This window comes from Mastigoproctus giganteus, chromosome 7 (assembly GCF_048544385.1).
Source record: "Mastigoproctus giganteus isolate SK-2022 chromosome 7, ASM4854438v1, whole genome shotgun sequence".
Taxonomy (NCBI): Eukaryota; Metazoa; Arthropoda; class Arachnida; order Uropygi; family Thelyphonidae; genus Mastigoproctus; species Mastigoproctus giganteus.
In genome coordinates, this window is record NC_143581.1 from 23,113,439 (window position 1) to 23,134,509 (window position 21,071).

Below are 21,071 nucleotides of genomic sequence, written 5' to 3' on the forward strand. Positions count from 1 at the left end.
CTGTCAATTCATTTACTTTACTGCAGCTATTATCAATAAACAAAATTACATTTATTATGATTTCAGTATTTGGCAGATCTGCATTGGAAAAATGTAACAAACTTGTGTGAAATCCATAAAAAAAAGGAAGCATCCTACAACTTAGTTTCATCTTTGCAATGTAGCACTTACTGCTGGAATTGTTTCCAACTGGAATAATGGAGACTTGGCAGTGGAATATGCTGTATACACATTATGTCCCTTAGCAGTGCTAGTGCAGCCTATAAAACCATACTAGTCTGAATAACAAAAACAAGAACTCCACTGTCAGCTTTCCTGAATTAGATATCTTAATGAAGCGGCCTATATAAAGCATATGTTTTCCTTTCAATATGCTAGACTAGAAACAGTTCAATAAAAATAATCTACTCAAGCATTGCTAAGCCATGTTGCTTGAAAAAATATCACACGGCATTATGTGGTAGTCCCCACTGCAAATTTAATTTAATCATTTTGACCAACATGGGAAACCAAGGCTCCTGATAATAAATGTGTGCAATTTATTACTTATGAGGAACTGAAACATCACATAGAGACAAAGATTTTGGACATTAACAATAAAACAATAGTTATAAAATACAAGATGATGCTGATAATTACTGTTGCATCTCTGATAAGGTGCTCTAATTTTCATTTTCTTTAAATATTTTCAACTACCAAAAAAAAATAGAAAACAAAATATATTTTTTGAATATTATTCAAAGGCAGCATTGGCAAAAAACAAAACAAAAAAATTCTTCATTCAAATTTTTTCAATATAATTGCAAATAACAGGTTCCAAGAAAGGAAAAAACAATAGTAAATTTTTTTCCCATAATTAAAAAATGTATTTAAACCAATGTTTCATTAAGCCATTTGAACACAAATGAAAATGTTCGTTAATTGAATTTTTTTGGCTCTTCATACAAATTATGAATTTGAAATTAAGGGACTTTTCCTTGTGGGACCAATAGGCCTTTAGTGAGACGGAAACTTGAGGATGTAATAACACAAGAAAATTATATAGTAAGTCAATAATAGTAGTGTAAAAATAAGCCAAATTTAGGAAGAAAATGTGGCAAAAGTTCATGGATTTCAAATGATAACAAGAGGTGCAAAAATATAGCAGAGTCAGTGAGACTGCAAAGTAGTGCATTAAGTCAGTGGATTACTAATAACTACACTGATTATTGCCAGAATTTGGTTTCTCCAGCTCTAAAACACAGATATATACAAATGTATATGAATCTGTCTACATGCATAGAGAAAGAAATACATAAATTTGTGGCTAGGATGTGCCAACGATGGGATGGAAAATGATGCGAAAACTCAGCAATCAAAGTGAATCATAAAAAGTTTGTGATTTATTTTGATCACTGTTTCCAGTTTTTTTTAAAAAAAAGAAACAAAAATTAAAATTAAAATTACTCACAGTATAATAACATTTATATTAATCTTATAATTCTCTGGTTTGGGCTATTATTAGAAATTCAGTTTTTCAGTTATGTTTAATAATATTTTTAATGATTTATTTAGATATAATTTTAATTTAATAAGTAAGATTATGTTATGTTGTTGTATATGCTTCTAATTAGAAGATTTTTTAAGAAATGTAACCAAACAAAATGTATAAAAATACAATGCAGAAATCTTCATCCTTATAGAAAGCATTTATGGTAGAAAAAAATCAAATATTTTCTACCTTTGTTCCCTTAAAATACACTATTTTGGCACTATGGAAAAAAATGACAAGTGTTTGTTGATATGAAACTTCAGTACAAGTATAAAAAAAGGTGTAAAAAAAATTCTTTTTTTGCATCTTGCATGGTGGTGGTGGCAGTTTCCATACATATATTGTCACATTAACTAAAATTGCCGTAAATTGTTATTAAAACTAATTTCAACTACTAATTAATGAATCTACATTGGACTTTTCTTGTTCACTAGAATTTCTTTTTCTTGCTTCTCTTGCATGTCTTTTTTGCTCTTCACCCTTCACCCAGGAACATATTTCCAACACTAAGGAATTAAATTGCTCTGCTTTATCAGCATAGACATGGTGCCCAGCTCCTGGTATTACCTATAACCAAGAATAATTAAATACAAAAGGATACACACAACATTAAATGCTCCTCACTAAATGAAATATTTAATATTTCTTCATCATATGTTGTAGTTACCAAATCATAAATTAATAAGAGAGCAGTGTGTTTTGGATCAATAATTAAAAATAAAAACCTTCATTATATATACCAGGGATGTTCAAAAAGTAAGGAATATGACATTGTAGCATAGCTGCTTTTTTTTTTTTTTTTTTTTTTTTTTTAACCACAGATATAAGTGCTGTACATGCATAGACAATATTACTTTTCTTAGGCATTAGTGCTTCTGACCTTCATAATGAAAATTCCAGATGTAACTAGTTCAGCGTTGCAATAACGGTATCTTTATTTACAAACACCACAGACATGATAATGCCAATTTATCTTTTCGAGAGTACATACGTAAATCGTGAAAGTACACTTAGTAATTTCATACCTAGAGCATGAATAACAATCAGGCATTACTAAACAATATTATCAGTATTTTTTATTATTTATCTAATATTTTTTTCAGGTTAACAACACATTTAAGTTATACATTACTCTTTGTATCATCCATCGTCATTGGCAATATATTTAAGACCCCATTTTGTGAATTTTGTTTGGTGTGAAATTATCAGAACCTATTTTCCAAATAAAATGAGGTATAACCCGAACAGGTTGTACTGATTATCTCACCTCTTGGGAAAAGTGCCAATGTAGCTCCAATACATAAGCGTGGCCCTAAGAGCGAAGTGGGAAATTATCGACCTGTCAGCCTGACTTCACTGGTAGGGAAAATCATGGAGGCAATGATCAAAGGTGGAATTCAGGATCATTTGGATCAAAATGAAATTCTCAAGGATACTCAGCATGACTTTGTGAAGGGAAAATCATGTTTAACAAATCTGGTTCGCTATTTTGAAAGGGTCACTCACGAGCTGGATTTAGGGAATAATTTCGACACTGTTTATTTTTCAGCAAAACTTTATTATTTGTTTATTATTTCAGCAAAGCTTTTGACTCAGTCCCACATGAGCGGTTGCTTTATAAGCTGGAACAGGTTGGAATCACTGGGAAAATCCTTAGATGGATAGCAGGATAGCTTCGGGGCAGGAGGCAGAGGGTTGTGATAAATGGCTATTGCTCAGATTGGGTTGATGTAAGAAGTGGGGTTCCCCAAGGATCAGTATTAGGACCACTGTTGTTTTTAATTTTCATAAATGACATCAATGAAGGGATAGAGGGTGTGATGCCTAAATTTGCAGATGATGTTAAAATTGGTAGAGTAGTTAATGATCACTGTCAAGCTGAGCTTCTTCAGAGAGACCTAGATAGACTTCTGGAATGGTCAGAAAAATGGCAGCTATGCTTTAATCCAACAAAGTGTAAGGTATTACACCTGGGAAACAGTAATCCCAAAATAACTTATTCACTTGGTGGAGTTCAACTAAACCCAGTACTGGAGGAAAGGGACTTGGGTGTTACGATACGGTCAGACATGAAATTCTCTGAGCATTGTAAACAGGTTGCAAGGAAGGCCCATGGTGTCCTATCGATGATCTATCGAACTTTTGCAAGTAGAGATAGGGACGTGATAATCCCATTATATAAGGCTTATGTTAGACCACACTTGGAATACTGCGTTCAAGTATGGAGACCGCACCTAAAGAAAGACATCGAGCTTCTTGAAAGGGTGCAAAGACGAGTAACTCGCCTGGTGAGATCGGCAAAAGGGCATCCTTATGAAGAAAGACTTCGAATATGTCGGTTGCAGAGTTTGGAAACTAGACACCTTAGAGGAGATTTGATTGAGGTGTTTAAGGCTGTGAGAGGCATCAGTAAAATGAATGAGGAGGGAATTTAAGGTTATAAATGATGCTAGAACTAGGGACATAAATTCAAGTTACGGGGGGAAATGTTTAGATTGGACTGCAGGAAGTTTTATTTTAGCCAGTGAGTTATAAATTACTGGAATAAGTTGCCTACATGTGTGGTAGAGGCTGACAGTTTGTGGAAATTCAAAGGTCATCTGGATAGTACCTTCGGGTCAGGGAAGCACATAGGATGATAGGTTTAATTTCCTTTTCTTTTACTAATTATTATTATTTTTTTATCATTGTTTTATTCGTTTTTTTTTTTTGGCCGGTGTAGCATAAGCCATAGGCTTTCTTACACTGTGTGGCCATTACTAATACTAATATGTATGGTTACAGAAAACTTTAAATACTAATACTAAAACTACCAACAGGATGCCATTTGCATCCTCCCAGAAGACTGTTGATATAAATTTTTTTCTGTTGCTGTGGGAGGTGCCCTTTCGTGTCATGGAGAAGGGCAGATTTTTGATTCTGCTGTGACAAGAGAGTAAGATCTCATCTGGTGATCATTTTGTTCCAAGCACACTCCATTCTTTATCTCATAAATGAAGATGATACCCTAAAAACAGTTCATATGCATGGTTTGGGTTGCTCAATCAACTTTTTTGACCCTTATCACGACACCATCCTGTATTCAAATGGATTATGAATGATTCTATGGAATCTCATTGCCAGAACATTCAACTCTGCTGAAAATTGTCAAACTTTCAGGTCCTCTATGACAAGTACTGTCATTGTGACAAATGTCTCCTTCCATGGATAAATGCAATGTTCCCAAGTGTAGTTCATTATTCAGATCAATACATACAGACTAGAATGCAGTGTGGCACACAAACTTGTTTCCTACCCATTTTATGTTCCCATGCATGGCAATAAACTACTGTTGAAAACTACCATTTTTGTTTGGATGAAACCACGTACAAATAACAGATGCAGCACTATCTTCTTGCCATTGAAACAATTACAATTCAACCTTTTTCTGGTAAAAAACTTCAAGTTGTGAACATGTACCATGCTCGCTTGTACCTTACTTTTGACACATCCTGATATGTATAACAATACAGTGGAACCCTGCATAACAACCAGTTATGCAGAGTTCCACTGTATAAATAATGTTAATAAATAATGATAATAAATAATGATAGCTTCCAACCGTTTCCCATGTGTTTGCACAACAACCTCACATAGCAGTCGACTTACAATGGGCATGAGAAGCTGCCAAGTGCAGCCTATCAGAGCATTCAAGAGTGATCTGAGCAGCCTTCATTCAATAAGTGATACCCATTCATTGTTTTATGATGTTCAGAGCTCTGTGCCAGATTTTATTATCATCATGACGTCTTAAATAATTTCATACTAAATTGTGATACAATGGTCCCTAAAAGTGTAAAAAAGAAATACAATTGGAAACTGAATTGAAATTATCATAGAGCATAAGAAGGGTAGCAAAACAAAGACTGTCATTATAGAATAAGGCCAAAGTCAAAGACCTGAGAATAACAGATGCTCCCAAAATGGTAAACCAATTGTGAAGGTGGAAAGACTGTTAATATTACAGAATACAAAGAGTCAAATGTGAGTCGAGTCTGTTGGTGCCAGTGTTGTGTGTGATAGAGCTAAATATATTTACAGTGTCTCAAATATAAGGCCCCTGAATCATCTAATGATGTGGAAGAAGACAAAAACTTTAAGGCTAGAAAAGGCTTGAATGATTTAAGACAAGGATTGGAATTCATAATGTGATTAGGCATGGGAACCTTAGAAGAGGAGAATGCAGCAATTTTAAGTCTGAATTTTATGACATCTTTTGGAGGAAGCTGCCTAACAGAACTTATAGTACCACTGAAGAAGTTTTTTAGGTCAAGTCATAAGCACAGGAATGTCAGGCTAACTTTGTTGACTGATTGAAGCCCATGATGGTCTATCATTTAGACATGCCCAAGATTTCTACAAAACAGCAGGTTAACAGGGCTCATCTAGACATCTACTAGAAGTTGGACAGAGGCCCAAGTCGCCGAAGACAGTTATTTCAGAATGGATTAATGATGGCTCAATTAGAGCCATCATTAATCCATTATCGAAAGGGTCGAAAGATGTGCAACACACTTAGTGAGACTGGCAAAAGGACATCCATATGAGTAAAGACCTTGAATATGTGAGTTACAGAGCTTGGTAACTAGGAACCTTAGAGGGGATCTGATTCAGGTCTACAAGTTTAAGGCTCTGACAGGGTATAGTAAAATAAATAAAGGTGAAATTTTCATGGTTATAAATGATATACTAGAACTAAGAGTTAAGTTTTAGATTGATAGAAAGTTCCCTTTTGGCCAGTGAGCTGTTAATTACTGGAATATATTCGAAAGTCAGGTTTTTCTGATACCAGACATTGGTTTAATGACAAATATAATATTGGAAACTCCATAACTTTATGGCCATTCTAATATATAGCAATCATAAGCTTTGTTTCTTTATCATTCAAGTGACACTGTAAACTTTACTGATTAAAAAATAAAAACCACATGAATGATCAAGATGAAATGACTAAATTTGGTTTGGGTTTTATATATGCATCAAAATCAGATCATAAAAACTAAAAATAAAGACAAAAAAAATTTTCAACGACTTATGAAAATTGCTTGCTATGTTAAAAGATATTTATGGAATGTATAAGGATAAAAATCAGTCAAAGCATTTTTAAGAGTATATTTTAATTAAATCTAGGATTTTAAATGGTTAAAAACATCTGATACATGACTTATTACCAGAAAGTGTCTGATTGAGTGTATAGGGATCAGTCAGTTGGCTAAAAGACACAAAAGATAAACAACGTTCATTTAGGAAACTTGGGCACTTATAAAATATGACAATTTGTTAAAATAGTGTCACATCACTATAATAGTCTGAAATGCAATACAGCCAGGCCTCACATAACGTGAGTTCGATTAATGCGTTTTTCAGTTACTGCTATTTGAAAAAATTATACCACTTTTCACTTTACATGATGCAAATTTCCAGTTACACGATTTTTTTTTTTTATGCGATAGTTGAAAAAGATTTGAATCGCGCGTTAAGCTTACTGCGTGTCAGATAGGCAATAAACAAATGTTTGCCTGCTGCCCGCCTCAGTGTGTTCCATCAACTATCGTAAGAAGACATGTTACTTGTTTGTTTCCCGCTAATAAGGTCAATGCAGACTTGCATTTAAAAATTCAAATTTTTAAATGAGCCAGATGAAAATGTTATCGCGAAGGAGATAACGGTAAAAGAACTAGATGAAATCTTTCGTATTGCAGAGAACTTCAAACAAAAGGTTTGAGGTTCTCTGCAATATTTATTCCGCCAGGGCCCGGAGAAGATTGTTGTTGGCTATCGGAAATTGATTGTTTGTTTGTTATTTGGTTTTTAGGAGCATTAGCAACTAAGGCCATATTGCTCCGGGGATATGCGGTGGTCATTCTGACCTTTCCGTATCCTCCGTATTTGGTGGTCACAGGCTCGAACCCTGGTCTAATCAAGAAGCGTGTGCTACGCACTGCTGCTCCTGCCCACCTGGCTACAGAGGTGTCGGAAATTGATTGGTGAAAAGAGAAAGTTAACACTGTTCAAATATTTCTGTAACAGTCATTTCTTCATGGTCAAAACTACAATACATACTAAAATATGGAGTTCCCAAATTTTATATCAGAGATTCCCAAACCTTCTCTGTTCACAGCACCCTTAGTGTCTCAGTAATTTTTTCACAGTGCACCTTGACCAAAAGAAATACCTAACAGTTCTGTTTATTAAGTAGTTAGGCCCAAACAACTTAATAAGAAATGTTGAAACTGTGAACCACAGAGAAGTAAAATGTTACTACTCTGTGCTATGAACTACCTCTAGCTAATAGTTTGCACGGTGTCCGAGTCGAGTATTGCTGTGTTTCTCTCAAAAATTTAAAATATTCCGCGGCGCACAGTTTGGGAACCGCTGTTTTATGCAATAAACATTTAATTCCATAATTATTTTCATTATCTTTTACATTGTATACAGTTAAAGAGTTATTTAAAAGGTATTTTTAAAATTCTTTATGGATATTCCAATTATAATTTTTCCTATTGATTATTATATTCGATTAATGCGTTTCCATTTTGTGCAATGCGTTCGTGGAATGAATTAATCGAGACCAGCCACCTGTTAGGTGTACCTTAAACTGTTCTAACAATAGCAAGATTTTTGTTTTTTCAGTTGGCAGGTGATTGTTAAAGTTCACTTATACATCAATGATATAGAAGAAAGCAAAAAAAAAAAAACAAAAAAAAAAAACACCCACTGACAAACAAGATACTGAAATGAAAGTAAAAAGTGAAATTTCAGCATTTAATTAAAATTACTTACCTGGATATCAACAAAAGAATTTAGCCTCATGTATTTAATCTGAATACCAGGTTGACGGTTCAACCATGATCTGGATCCATACACAAATGTTATGGAAACATCAGAGCGAAGATCTCCTATCCTATTAACCATTGGATTTTCTGCCCACCCATATCTGCCAGTCATCGCTTTAAAAGCAGTCTCACCACTAAAACAAAGAACAAAATTATTAATATACTTCATACGGTGGATAGAATGAAGCTAAAGTCAATTAGAAAATTGAAGCAGGCAGTTACAAGAGTGAACTTTGTATTTGGAGTTTGGTATGAAGTGGAAATTAGGCTACTGTGAGTTATAAAGTTAACTATTCTTACACTGAATAAGTTATCAAAAGACCATTTCTAGGCTGAAAGAAATTATGTTAATGTCATGTGGCCCTCCTATTTAGAAGTTTAAATACATTCAGGTATGCTTTATGTCAATGACAAATTGAAACTAGTATAAACAGAAAAGCTTTAAAGGCATTGAGTAAACCAAAAGCAGATGGCATCTTTACTCTTTCTCAGGTCACACACACACACACACAGTAAAATTTTAAATTTGAAGTTACTGGATCTTAGCTGCAAAACATCTTTGCAACTAGAATCCAGCAATTACACAGGAAGGAGTGGGATCTTTCCCTGTAAGCTACTGATTCTTTGCACAGCTGCGCAGATGTGAATGACTTTACAAAATTGGCAGAGTGGATCAGTTTATCAATGGCTCAATGAGAGTTCTGAAAGTTGCTTTGCTTCACAACAGGAAGCAATTTCCACTGAATCGTGTAGTTCACTCAATTCATGGAAAGACAATGAACATATGAGGTATCTGTTGCAAATTAACTATGAAAGCTATAAAAATGGAATGTCTGCATGGACTTCAAGATGTTAGGATTCCTTCTTGGGTTGCAAGATGGCCACAGTAAGTATTTCTGATTCCTCAGTCTATGGAATACAGCAACAGGTCAATATTCTATCAGAAGAGAATGGTCTGTCAGGCAGGAATTTTTAAAAAATCTGGTAAACATAAATGGAGTTAAGAATACTCTAGTTCAAAACAACAAGGTTTTTGCTGCCACCATCTCACACTAAGCTAGGACTAAAGACGTGTTGAGGGCTTAAACGAGAATGTCAATCATTTGGTTTGAAGATATTCTTTAAAGAATGACATCAAGCAATATTAGTGAAGAACATGGTAACTATATACATACACCGATAAGCCAAAACATTATGACCAGCGAGTCGTTATGCAAATTGAAGAAACTGTGGGTGAACTATGGCGCGTGCGCAGGTCGGGACAGTATAAAAAACATCTGACACTGAGCTCCGTTAATCAGTGTTACTCTTGTTCTTCAGATGGAAAAGGCAGCAGACTTAAGTGAGTTTGACAAAGGCCAAATTGTAATGGCCGGACGACTGGATCACAGCATATCCAAAACGGCACAGCTGGTGGGGTTCCGTAGTCAGCCCCGGTTAGTACCTACTGAAAGTGGTCCGAGGAAGGGGAACCCATCAACTGCTGGTGAAGTGTTGGACGACCATGGCTCATCAATACTCGAGGTGAGAAAAGGCTCTGCCGGATGGCAACAGAAGGGCAACTGTGGTGCAACCCGCAAGTAATTGGAATGCTGGTGACGGCAGTAATGTTTCACAACACACAGTACATCAAACCCTTCTGAAAATGGGGCTGCGTAGCCGCAGGCCGCTCTGAGTGCCTATGCTAACCATGGTTTACTGGCGGCAGCACCTACAATGCACACGCGAGCATCAAAACTGGACCTTGAGTGACTGGAAGAAGGTATTCTAGTCCAATGAATCACGTTTCTTGTTGCACCATGTGGATGGCTGGGTATGTGTGCATCATTTACCTGGGGAAGTGATGGCGCCTGGATGCACTGTGGAATGAAAACAAGCTGGTGGCGGCAGTGTCATGCTTTGGGTGATGTTCTGCTGGGATACCCTGGGTCCAGTCATCAATGTGCCGGGCACTCTGATGTCTACCACCTACCTAAACATCATTCCTGATGAGGTACACCCTTTCATGGCAATGGTCTTCCCCTATGGCAGTGCTGTCTTTCAGCAGGATAATGCGGCATGCCACACCACCCAGATTGTTCGAGACTGGTTCGTGGAACATGAGGAAGACTTCCAGGTATTGCCCTGGCCTCCAAATTTCCCAGACATCAATCCCATCGAGCATCTGTAGTTTGTGTTGGAACAGCAACTCTGATTTGCGGCGTCTCAACCACTGACCTTACAGGAGTTAAAAGATCTGCTGGTTACGTGTTACCAGATACCACAAGACACATTTAGAAATCTTGTAGCATCCATGCCTCACCGGGTAAGAACCGTTCTGGCTGTATGTGAAGGACCAATATCATATCAATGTTTTGGCTCATCGTGTATGATCTCCATTCTTTCAAATTCAATTTGGAGATTTGTGAGTAAATTATAATAATTTTTCAGGGTAGTACTTTTATTTATAAAGTGCTTGCAAACTATTTAGTGGAATTCTCTTTGCATTAAATGGTTTAAGTTATTTAAAAACTCCATTGAAAACTTATTAAAGATAATAAAACATTATGGAGTATCTTTCCATATTCATTTGTCATTATGGATTTTCACAATTATACCAGCAGTTTGGCCTCTCAGAAAACAGGGTGAAAAATATTGTGGATACACATGTCATTTAAAAATATCAGAAACATACCTTGGAATTTGAGCATTGCAGTGATATATGTATTTTGCAACAGCAGAATTATCATCCACACATGATTGGAACTTTTTTCGTAGATCACTTCTGAACTTGAGCACAAGAATTGGGCCTGTTAAAGCAATAAAATTGTAAGCTGTACATAAAATACAAAATAAGCTACTGAAGATATGACATTTATAAATGCAAAACAGCTTAAAGTGTTTTATTCATATTTGCATTTTATAGCTCATATTCAGCAAATTATACATTACTGCATAATTTGCTGAATAATGCAGTACGATTTCCTGTATTTCGAATTATATTACATACAAAACATTTTTCAATCACTGTGCAGTTACATTATTTATTTCCAGAATAATTCAACATAGATAGTTAAGAGTAAAAGTTTTGTTGGATGACAATCTTTTGTGGAAACAACTCTTCACTACTGTTTGTTTATGGGCTTTACAGCACAAGGGCAGCAAGGCCATAATGCTGTTATTGTTATTTGGTTTTTAGGAGCATTAGCAACTAAGGTCATATTGCTCTGGGGATATGCGGTGGTCATTCCCTGAGCTTTCCACATCTTCCGTATTTGGTGGTCATGGGCTCGAACCCCGATCTAATCAAGAACCATGTGCTATGCACTGCTGCTCCTATCCACCTGGCTACGGAGGCGCCAGGCCATAATGCGCCTACCTATGGTGATGTTAAATATGCAGTTTATGTATATAAATGTTTTTGAAGTTCACACTGTGTTGTACAGTTGTATCTGTTTAAGGAATGAAAAAATTTTGGCCGCATGTGGGGTATCTGTCAAGGAGGTCAGCAATACTGAAAGGAATGTTCATCCTGGAAAAAAGAGGTAAACATAGCTTGTCGGTCACTATTGTATTTGGGGCAATCAATGAGTACATGTTGGACAGTGAGCTGAGTGTTGCAATTTGTACACAGTGGTGGATCAGTGCCTGCAAGAAGATAAAGATGTGTTAGATGTGTATGGCCTATTCATAGTCGGGCCAATACAACTTCTTGATGCCTGTTTTCACGTATACTGTATTTCCAAGGTTGGAGATGTTTTTTTATGCGGAGTAGTTTGTTCCCAACTTGACTTTGCCAGATGCGTTGCCATTTTTCAAGACATCACTTCTTTATAATTGACTAGATCATCACATTCATTTTCAAAAATTCCAACATGACCAGGGATCCAACAAAAGATGACTTCTTGTTTCTTCCTATTTAGCTTAGTCACTGTATTCCAAATCTGTATGAGTAAGGGGAAGGTAATGTTTGTATCAATCCGGCATATCACTGGGTAATGGTCACTACCCAGTGGATTGCTATGAATAGTCCATCCAAATAGAGGATATATGGATGCTGAGCATAGTGAGACACCAATAGCTGAAGTAGATCCTGTAGGTAAATGTGTATGTGTGTGTGTGCACCATTATTGAGAGTAGGTCAAGTAACTTTTCTATAATTTGTCCATATTTTGATTTCCTTATAACGGAGGATGACTATTGAAGTTCCCTAGGATGAAGTTGTACCACTAGTTCTTCTAGGTCGGTGTAGCTCATATTTTGATTAGGCGGGAAGTATAATGAGACGATAGTCAAGTCAAAATTAACATTGACTCGCACTGCAACTGCCTCAAGGTTTGTGTTTAATGGGAGTGGTTTGGAGGGTATTTGAGCATTGATTATCAATGCCACACCCCCATGCACCTGATTGTTAGGGTTGTGTACAACACGATCTTGCCGATGAATTATATAGTTCCAGAGAGAAACAATTATATGTGGGGCTAGGTTGGCTTCCTGAACACAAAGTGATGGGATCATATGGTGTGAGGAGATCTTGGATGTCATTTAAACTACTGCAATATCCTCTACAGTTCCACCGCAGAAATGTAAGCATTATTTGGGTTTAGTAGATTTGTTTTCGAGGGGCTGAAGGTTTGTTTCGCTCAGGTTTCCCTTTCCCCTTCTTTGAAAAGAAGGGTTTTCCAGTGCCCATATCCTCATCAGTGAATAGTTCTAGTACATGCTCATCTTGCTGTGAGCTATCTTCTAAGTCCATGCAATCTGTTTGGTTTGCATCAGGACTAGTAGTTACTTTATTGTTTTTCTGTGGAGAGGCACCTGGTTGTACAGTAATTGGAGTATTTATGGCTTTACTTTGTTTGCTAGTAGTTTGGTTTACTGATCATCATCATCATCAGCCATTCTCAATTCACTGCAAAATAAAGGCCTCTCCAGCAACTTTCCAGTTTCTTCTGTTTTGTGCAATGGTTATCCATTTACTACCCACAAACTCATAAATTTCATCTATCCATCTCCGCCATTGTCTTCCAGGTTTTCTTCTAGCTCCTCTTGGGTACCATTCTGTTATTTTCTTAGTCCATCTGTCATCATGTCTTCGAGCTATGTGCCCTGCCCAAGACCATTTTAGTTCTTTAGTTTTGATAACAATGTCCTTTACTTGAGTTTGCTGCCTAATCCACGTGTTTCTCTTCTTATCTAACAGTTTGATTCCCAATATAATTCGTTCCATTCTTCGCTGTGTAGTTCTCAACTTCTGGTATGGTGGCCAATACTGGCCTTGCCCACTGAGATAGCGATTTCCTTGGTGGTATGGTTACCATCGTTTGGGTTGCAATTGATATATGTCTTTTGGTTGCTTAAGCATAGGTTGGTTTATTAGTATTTCAGGGATGGTAAAGTTTTTTGGCCTCTTGGTAAGTGACACTGTGTTCAGTTTTGTATCACTGCATGTGTTTTTCATGTTTCCAAAGGGGACACTCCTTTGAAAATGCCAGATGTGCTTCTCTGCAGTTTGGACAACTAGGTGTTGTAGCTGTGCATTCAGTGTTTGTGCGCAGTGGATCCACATGCGGCACAGGCAGCTGCTCCTCTGTAGACTGTTTGTGAGTGCCCAAACTTCTGGCATTTGTAGCAGCGTAAGGGGTTCGGAATATACGCTTTAACACGGCAATTAAGATAACCTGCTTTGATTACTGTTGGTGGTTTTGGGTTATCAAAAGTGAGTATTACGCTCCGAGTAGGAACTAGTATGCCATTTTTTTTTGTCATTATTCTTACATTGATTACTCCTTGATCTTGTAGTTCTTGTTTCAGCTCATCATTGACACATTCATGAGGTACCATTCAATGATGACACCTCTTGATGTGTTCAGGGAAATGTGTGGCAAAATAATAACGGAAGTTCCACCAAAAGTGTTTTTAGGTTTAGTAGTTGCTCAGACTGTTGAGCAGTGGCAACTTCAACCAGTAAGTCTCCTGATCTTTTGCCCTGGAAGGGAGAGCTTTTCCCCTCCAGGTTACCAGCCCCATCACATGGAGGCAGCAGCAGTACCACCTTTGTGACCAAGTGATAGTGGGTTAGTAATAAAACAAAAAATTAAGAGAAGAAAAAAAAAAAAAAAAAAAGGTTACTTCTCCTTCTGATCTAATCTACTAAAGTGCTTTCTTTACTGAATGAATTGAGTGTTAATGTAATGCTGAAAATAAGGAAACAATTTTATTTCACCAAGAAAGAGCATTAATTTACTTGCAAAGACACTTGATCACAAAATCGCTTGACACCCGGGGCCTTTCACTACCGAAAATGAAAATTGGCTGTAATTTTTGTAGTGTAGTGCAATACCAAGAAAACTTTACTATGAGAAAGTCAATAAATGCCTGAAATTTAGTTTTGGGAGCAAAAATGTATTTACTTTAGTGTAAAAATAGGAATGGATGCTTATCCAACCAAACTATAAAGAACTTCAGTTTTACCACCAAGTGTTAAACCTTTGTAACAGTGCTTAACCTCAGCAAAAGGGATTTATAGATCAAAGGATTTAAAAAAAAAAAAAAAAACACCATGAGGGGAGGATATTTTTATTAATATTTAGTTTTCTTTTATGTAAAAGCATTTAAATCATTCTGAACACTTCCACAATTTGTTATTACATTATTTTTCTGATGTTAGCTTCACCGATTTTAATGTAAACATAGGAATTCCTCTATATATAAATAGATGTTCTTATTGCACAATACATCTTTATAACGGTGTGACATAAGAGACCCTTTTAACCTTCTGTCACTTTCACCCTTAATTATAACAAGGACACTTGCATGGTGTCTATTTAACTCTCATTTTGTTTTAATTATAAAAAATTAAGAGATAAGGGATATTGAGGGAAGAGATAGTGCAAGTCCAAGGTAGTACTTTGTTTATAAAAGTACCTCATTACATCTACTAATTTTAACAAATTTTGTAGAATTTTTTTGAAATGGTAAGCACATCTTTATTACTAATGACAATGTGGCTGAAATAATCTCTCTCCATATCACAGATAAGGAGAGAAAACAAACCCCAACATTATTTTTTCTTAATTATCTGACTACTGAGACAATTAAGTACCATTCAATATTCTGTAACATCCATTTAATAACAAAAGAGTTGGGAAAAGAAAAGTGAATAATTTAAAACTGTTATAATTAAAGAATTACAACCAGATAAAATGATTAGCTAACAGTTTTTAATTAATAATATTAATGAACACCATAAATATGACTTACCAATTGGTCCAGCAAATCTCACAGCAGCTAAAGGATTTAATGACTGAGTTAACAATGTTATTACTTTTACCCATAATGGAAAGTCATACTGATGAGAAGAAGAAATAGGTCTTTCAAGAAATCCCCATGGATCTACTAGAATAAGGTGAGCAACCTGGTCAGGATGCTGGAGAGCATAGGCTGAAGCCAAAAATCCCCCCATGCTGTGACCAAGAAGAATAAACCTCTGCAAGCCAAGTTGCTGTCTCCATTTTTCTATACCTGAAAAAGAATTTATTTTTTAAAATACTTATATAAAAGATAAATTCTCAAGGTATAATATATTATGAGTTTGAAATACACTACAAAAAAATTATTCTCTATTAGAGAAGCATTACTTATTCGAGGTAGTGCAATACACGGTAACTCGTGAAGGTAGTCACAATATGAGATACAATTAAATCAATGCCTTTACACTAATATAGTGTATTTACACTGATATTTTATAGATTAGATTTATAATAGAATGAAAATCCAGTTTTCTTCTACAAAAAAAGTAAAGCCATAACAAATCAAAACAGCCTTTATAAAGGCTTTGTTCAATTTCATATCTTATCTTTGTAAAAGAATAGAAGTTTACCTCAATGCTTATATTATCAAATATGTTATCTTTGAATGCACACTTGACAGAAATACCATATAAACACCATATGAGGGCATAACATTAAGTAACATTTAACACAATTTCACTATACAATTCAACCTTTCATCTTGCTGAAAATATTGTCCAATTGCTGTCAGTTTAATTCACAACTGGAATTTGCGATCCTGGACCACTTTAGGTCAGCAAAAAATACCATAAATAGGAAAACATTGCAAAGAGGGTTTTACTGTACTTTTTATATGTTAAGAATAAACTGTATTTTTATTATAATTTTTTAATGTTTCAGTTAACTTTTATTTCATGTTAGACATTCTACCCTAAAAATACACACTTCATATTCATCTAAAGTTGCATAAATACAGAGATAATACTTACTTTCTATTAACTGCCCTTCAGCTTCTGAAGCTTCAGTACTAAATACTGGTCGTGAACTACGCCCAAATCCTAATATATCTAAGGCATATACTGGTCTGTTGGCTGCCAGACAATCTAAATTCATAATCCAGAGACTTAACCCAGAACCAAAACCATGCAATAAAACAAGAGGCAATTCTTCACATTTTTCATTCATACTTAAAGTCCAAATATTATTTTTTTCACTGGAATTCCAACTCTGGCCAATATCTACATACTGTGTATTATAAGATGCTTTTAAATCTAGAAGAAAGAGTTCAATAGCACATTATCAATTTTTGACCATAACATTAATTACTAACTGCTTATATTTAATTAAATTTTAAAGTTGTCTTTTAACCGTATAGTGGTCACATTTTATACACCATTCAGCTTTTCATGGGTATAAAAGGGAAGAAGTTTTAACACTAATTACATAATAAGAACAAGAAATATCTTTAGTAGCAGAACTCATCTTATTGTTTAAAAAAAAATATGTTTGCTAACTACTTCATTTTTGGCATTCAGGTGTACAAATCAAGTTCCCGGACTGATGCTGTTGCGGTCATGTTCGATGAGTCTGAAAATGAATGGAAGTGCTATGTTGCAGTTCAAAGTTCTTCCAACAGAATACAGAGATTTTATAGTAGGCCTGCACGATGCAAGTAATGACCAGTTTGGTTAACATTAACATTTCATGTCATGAGTTTGCAATGGAGTAATGAACAAATATCAAATTTTGCTTTAAAATGGGAAAATCTGCAACAAAACCATATGAAATGTTAAAAACAGTTTATGGTGCTGAAACATTAAGTTGTACTAGTGTATTTGAATGGTATAAGTTATGTTATGGTATAAAGTGTCTGTTAATTTCAAAGAGATATTTGTGGTTATATTTTCTAGTTTTCTCAGGTTAATATTATTTTTTTTTGTAAAAAATGAATAATAAAAAAAAGAGAAAAAAAAAAAAAAAAAAGATGGTTAATTGTGAAATGACACGGGTGAAGTTGAGTGAATAATCCAGAAAACAATTCTTGCAGCTGAATGTGAATTGCTGCTGATATAAAGCATCTGTATTAATGAGTTCTCTGTAATCAGACTTAGTTGATTATTCAGAAAGTCGCCAAATCGATCATTTACTGTTTGATCTTAAACCAGAATGAAGCCCAGTAATTTCTCACTACTTTAATGAAAATGAAGGACGGCCATGATTTATATTTTAATCATAACAAAAAATAGTTTCCCTGCATTATTGGATTTTGCCATGGCAATCAACAAATGTTGGGGAACAGTCAACCATATTGGTCATCACACAGAATCAGAAGGCACCAATATTTTGGCACACGAGATGTGGCAATAAAGTTCCTGGCCTAGTACTATCACAGTCATGTTTAATGAGTTTGAAAATAAATGGAAATGATATTCTGTAGTTCAAACTTCCCCAACAGATGGTGGCACAGAGGCTAACAGGTTGCAAGTAACAACCAGTTTCGTTGGTAGCATTAATGTTCCATGTCATGATTTTGTAATGGAGCAACGAACAAATATCAAACTTTGCTTTAAACTTCTTATGAAGCTACTTTTAAATGACTACCATTTCTCACTGCTGAGTGAAAGTGGAAAGTGACAGCATGGGAAAATTGTCATCATCCCTCAGTCAAAAAAATGGACACTGCCATCACTAAAGCAATTATGAAATTAATGTCAAGCATCACACAGCATTTTGATTGAATACAGCAATACCTTGCATAGCACCGATAATTGGTACCAAAATTGTTCTGTGTTATGTGAAGCTGCGTTGATTGAGGTATAATTATAATGGGTTTTAATCGAATGCATACCAGAGAAACAGTCTACAAACAAATTATAATAAATCTATAAACAATTTTCATTTGATAGCCAATTAAAAGGATTTGAAATTAAAAATATTGCAAAAATTTTATTAATGAAAAGATAACATCATGAGAGATGAGATAAAAGCTTTATTGAAGTATTTCAATAATAAAGTCTAGTGAAGTCATCTCTTCTTTTTCTCGGCATACAAGTCTTTGTAGCATCAAATCCCATCTTGTAAAATTTGCCATTATCTTGATGCTATGTTTGACATCTGGATCTCCATTCGATCAACCCCCCCCCCCCACGAAAAACTTCCTCCAATTCTTCTGTTGAAAATTCTTTTGGTGCCACTTCAGAATTGTTTTCCTCTTCTTCATATGCAGTTTGCTTGTCAATTTCGTGGAGAGTTATATCGCCTAAGTCATTTGCGTGTGAGTCAATGCAGTCACGTACATTTGCAGCGCAAAGTTTCGAATCAAGTCTTTTCCTATCTTCACAATGTCTTCTACAATTATCTGAAATTGTGATTCCAAACCAGTGAAATCATTTGCCAAATGGGCCAAAACATGCTGCCAAACAGAATGCATGTTGTTGGCAGTGATTACTAGGCAAGAGATGCAAATATATTTTCAATCGTATTTAAAGGGGTAAAAAATAAATTGTGAAATGAAAAGTTTGAAAGCTATCACGTCTCGTCAGGATGGAATTAAGAACCTGAACACCGTTGCCACTAACTGCCTGAAGGGAGCTATTGGCACATGTGTATGAGAGACAAAAGAGTTGGCACTGCAGCATATATGTAAGCATTCCTAGGCTATGACAATGCAGCATATATATAGAGTATGTGTCTAGGCTATTGAATGAGTTTTAATATGTACAGTAAATTTTCAACTTAAACTTAATTGAAAACCATGTTATAGTGAAACCCATGCTGTTTGAAGCCGTGCTAAGCAAGGTATTGCTGTATACAGAAATATCAAATGTACAGGGTGTCAGTATACCTCCTTAACAAAACTAAAACATTATTGCTTGAATAAGGTACATGATACATATCTTAAACCACTTGCAAGTGATAGATGATATGTTTAAGTTTTCATTCACCAATCAGAAAATGTGCATGCTGCAGTAGGCGGCAGCAGCATAAATACAATAGTGTAATCATAAGAAATTTATCAACAAAATTCCATCCTTTTGGTTTTGGTCCCAGTTTTATTTGTAGTGGCAAACTGAGGCCAGAAAATTTATGGTCACAGTTATCCCACTACAAATAAAAGCAAGTGATGATTTCTGGTCATCCACAAAAGAGAGCATGTTGATCAGTGGCTTCTGTACAAGCTGTAATATGGACAGTTTCATCATCAGACAGAAGCATAACGTGTTACACACTGTTTACCATGACATATTAAGCTCACAACTGGCATGTCATACAGATTTCCCTGAGCTTTGTGTAAACTCCCTCAAGCCAGCTCCCACTGCCTTTTGTTTGGCTACTACATCTGCCAGGATGACTGCACAAATAGGCGTTCTTTATGAATTTTCCGTACTATTGCAGAACTTTGGGTCTACTTCATAGCTTCTTTTAAACAGTGTTTGAAATTGATGCATAACAATGGCGGAAGACTGCAGTTCGTTGAACCACAGTATATACTGTATCTTCTCAGATTTGCTAAATTCTGCTGTGATTACAGTTTTGGAATTATGATGGTGGTTTGATTTGTACATGTACCCTATTTGCACAATGTTTTAGTTTTGTAAAGGAGGTTAGTGGATACCCTATATCTGAGGATGCAGAAAATTCTCATTGGCTGCTGGTCAAAATTATGTATATATTCCACTGGTAGATTTTTTTTTTTTTTTTTTTTTTTCCCTTCTTTTGAAAGAAATGTATTACAGCTCTATTCCCACACTTTTTTTTTTATGTACACTAGGGGGCTGCGCTCGCTTTTTTTGATAAAATGAAATAAAATACAGAAGCTTTCGACTGTGTGTGTCTCTTTCTCAGCTATGAATACATAAATATGTTACTATATTTGCTATATAATATTGGTATAGATACACCATAGACTTAAAGAAAAACTATGATAGTAGTGTAAAAGGCATCATTTCATCTGTATCTCATATTGTGCTCATCCCTCACAATGAGTTACCAAGTATTGCACTACCTCAAATAAGTAATGCTTCACTAATAGAGAAGACTATTGTCACTTATTCTTGGTGGGCACTACCACCCAGACGGCACCTTTTCAAAGCTAATTGGCTTTTCATCGGTGAGCGCCTTTCATACTATGTTCGTAGTTTTTCTTTAGGAGTTGTCTATGGTGTATCTACACCGATATTATACAGATATAGAATCTTAAACTCTTAAAATATTATGCCTTGTTGCATTTAGTTTATTTAAATAAATATGTTACTTATGGAAATCAAAAATGGTGCTGCTTAGTCATGCTAGATAAACTTAGCGCGTGACCACACTTAAACAGAAGCTTGTTTTACCACAGTAAAACAAGCTTCCGTTACGTATTTTTGTATTTTTTACATATTTCCATGTAAC

The 21,071-nt window shown here is 35.4% G+C and overlaps 1 protein-coding gene across 2 annotated transcripts in view; it reads right to left on the minus strand.

Annotated features, from left to right (window-relative positions):
- Positions 1 to 1,857: 1,857 nt before the first annotated feature.
- Positions 1,858 to 21,071, minus strand: part of LOC150082640 (1-acylglycerol-3-phosphate O-acyltransferase ABHD5-like) — a 57,905-nt gene continuing 38,691 nt past the window's right edge. For both annotated transcript variants that reach the window (XM_090378722.1, XM_090378721.1), the window contains exons 3-7: positions 16,667 to 16,948; positions 15,649 to 15,909; positions 11,081 to 11,195; positions 8,354 to 8,540; positions 1,858 to 2,098 (exon numbers count right to left, since the gene is read on the minus strand). In XM_090378722.1, coding sequence (XP_090234848.1) covers positions 1,919 to 2,098; positions 8,354 to 8,540; positions 11,081 to 11,195; positions 15,649 to 15,909; positions 16,667 to 16,948 — 1,025 coding nt within the window. In that variant the 3' untranslated portion in view covers positions 1,858 to 1,918. The remainder of the gene's footprint in view (positions 2,099 to 8,353; positions 8,541 to 11,080; positions 11,196 to 15,648; positions 15,910 to 16,666; positions 16,949 to 21,071) is intronic.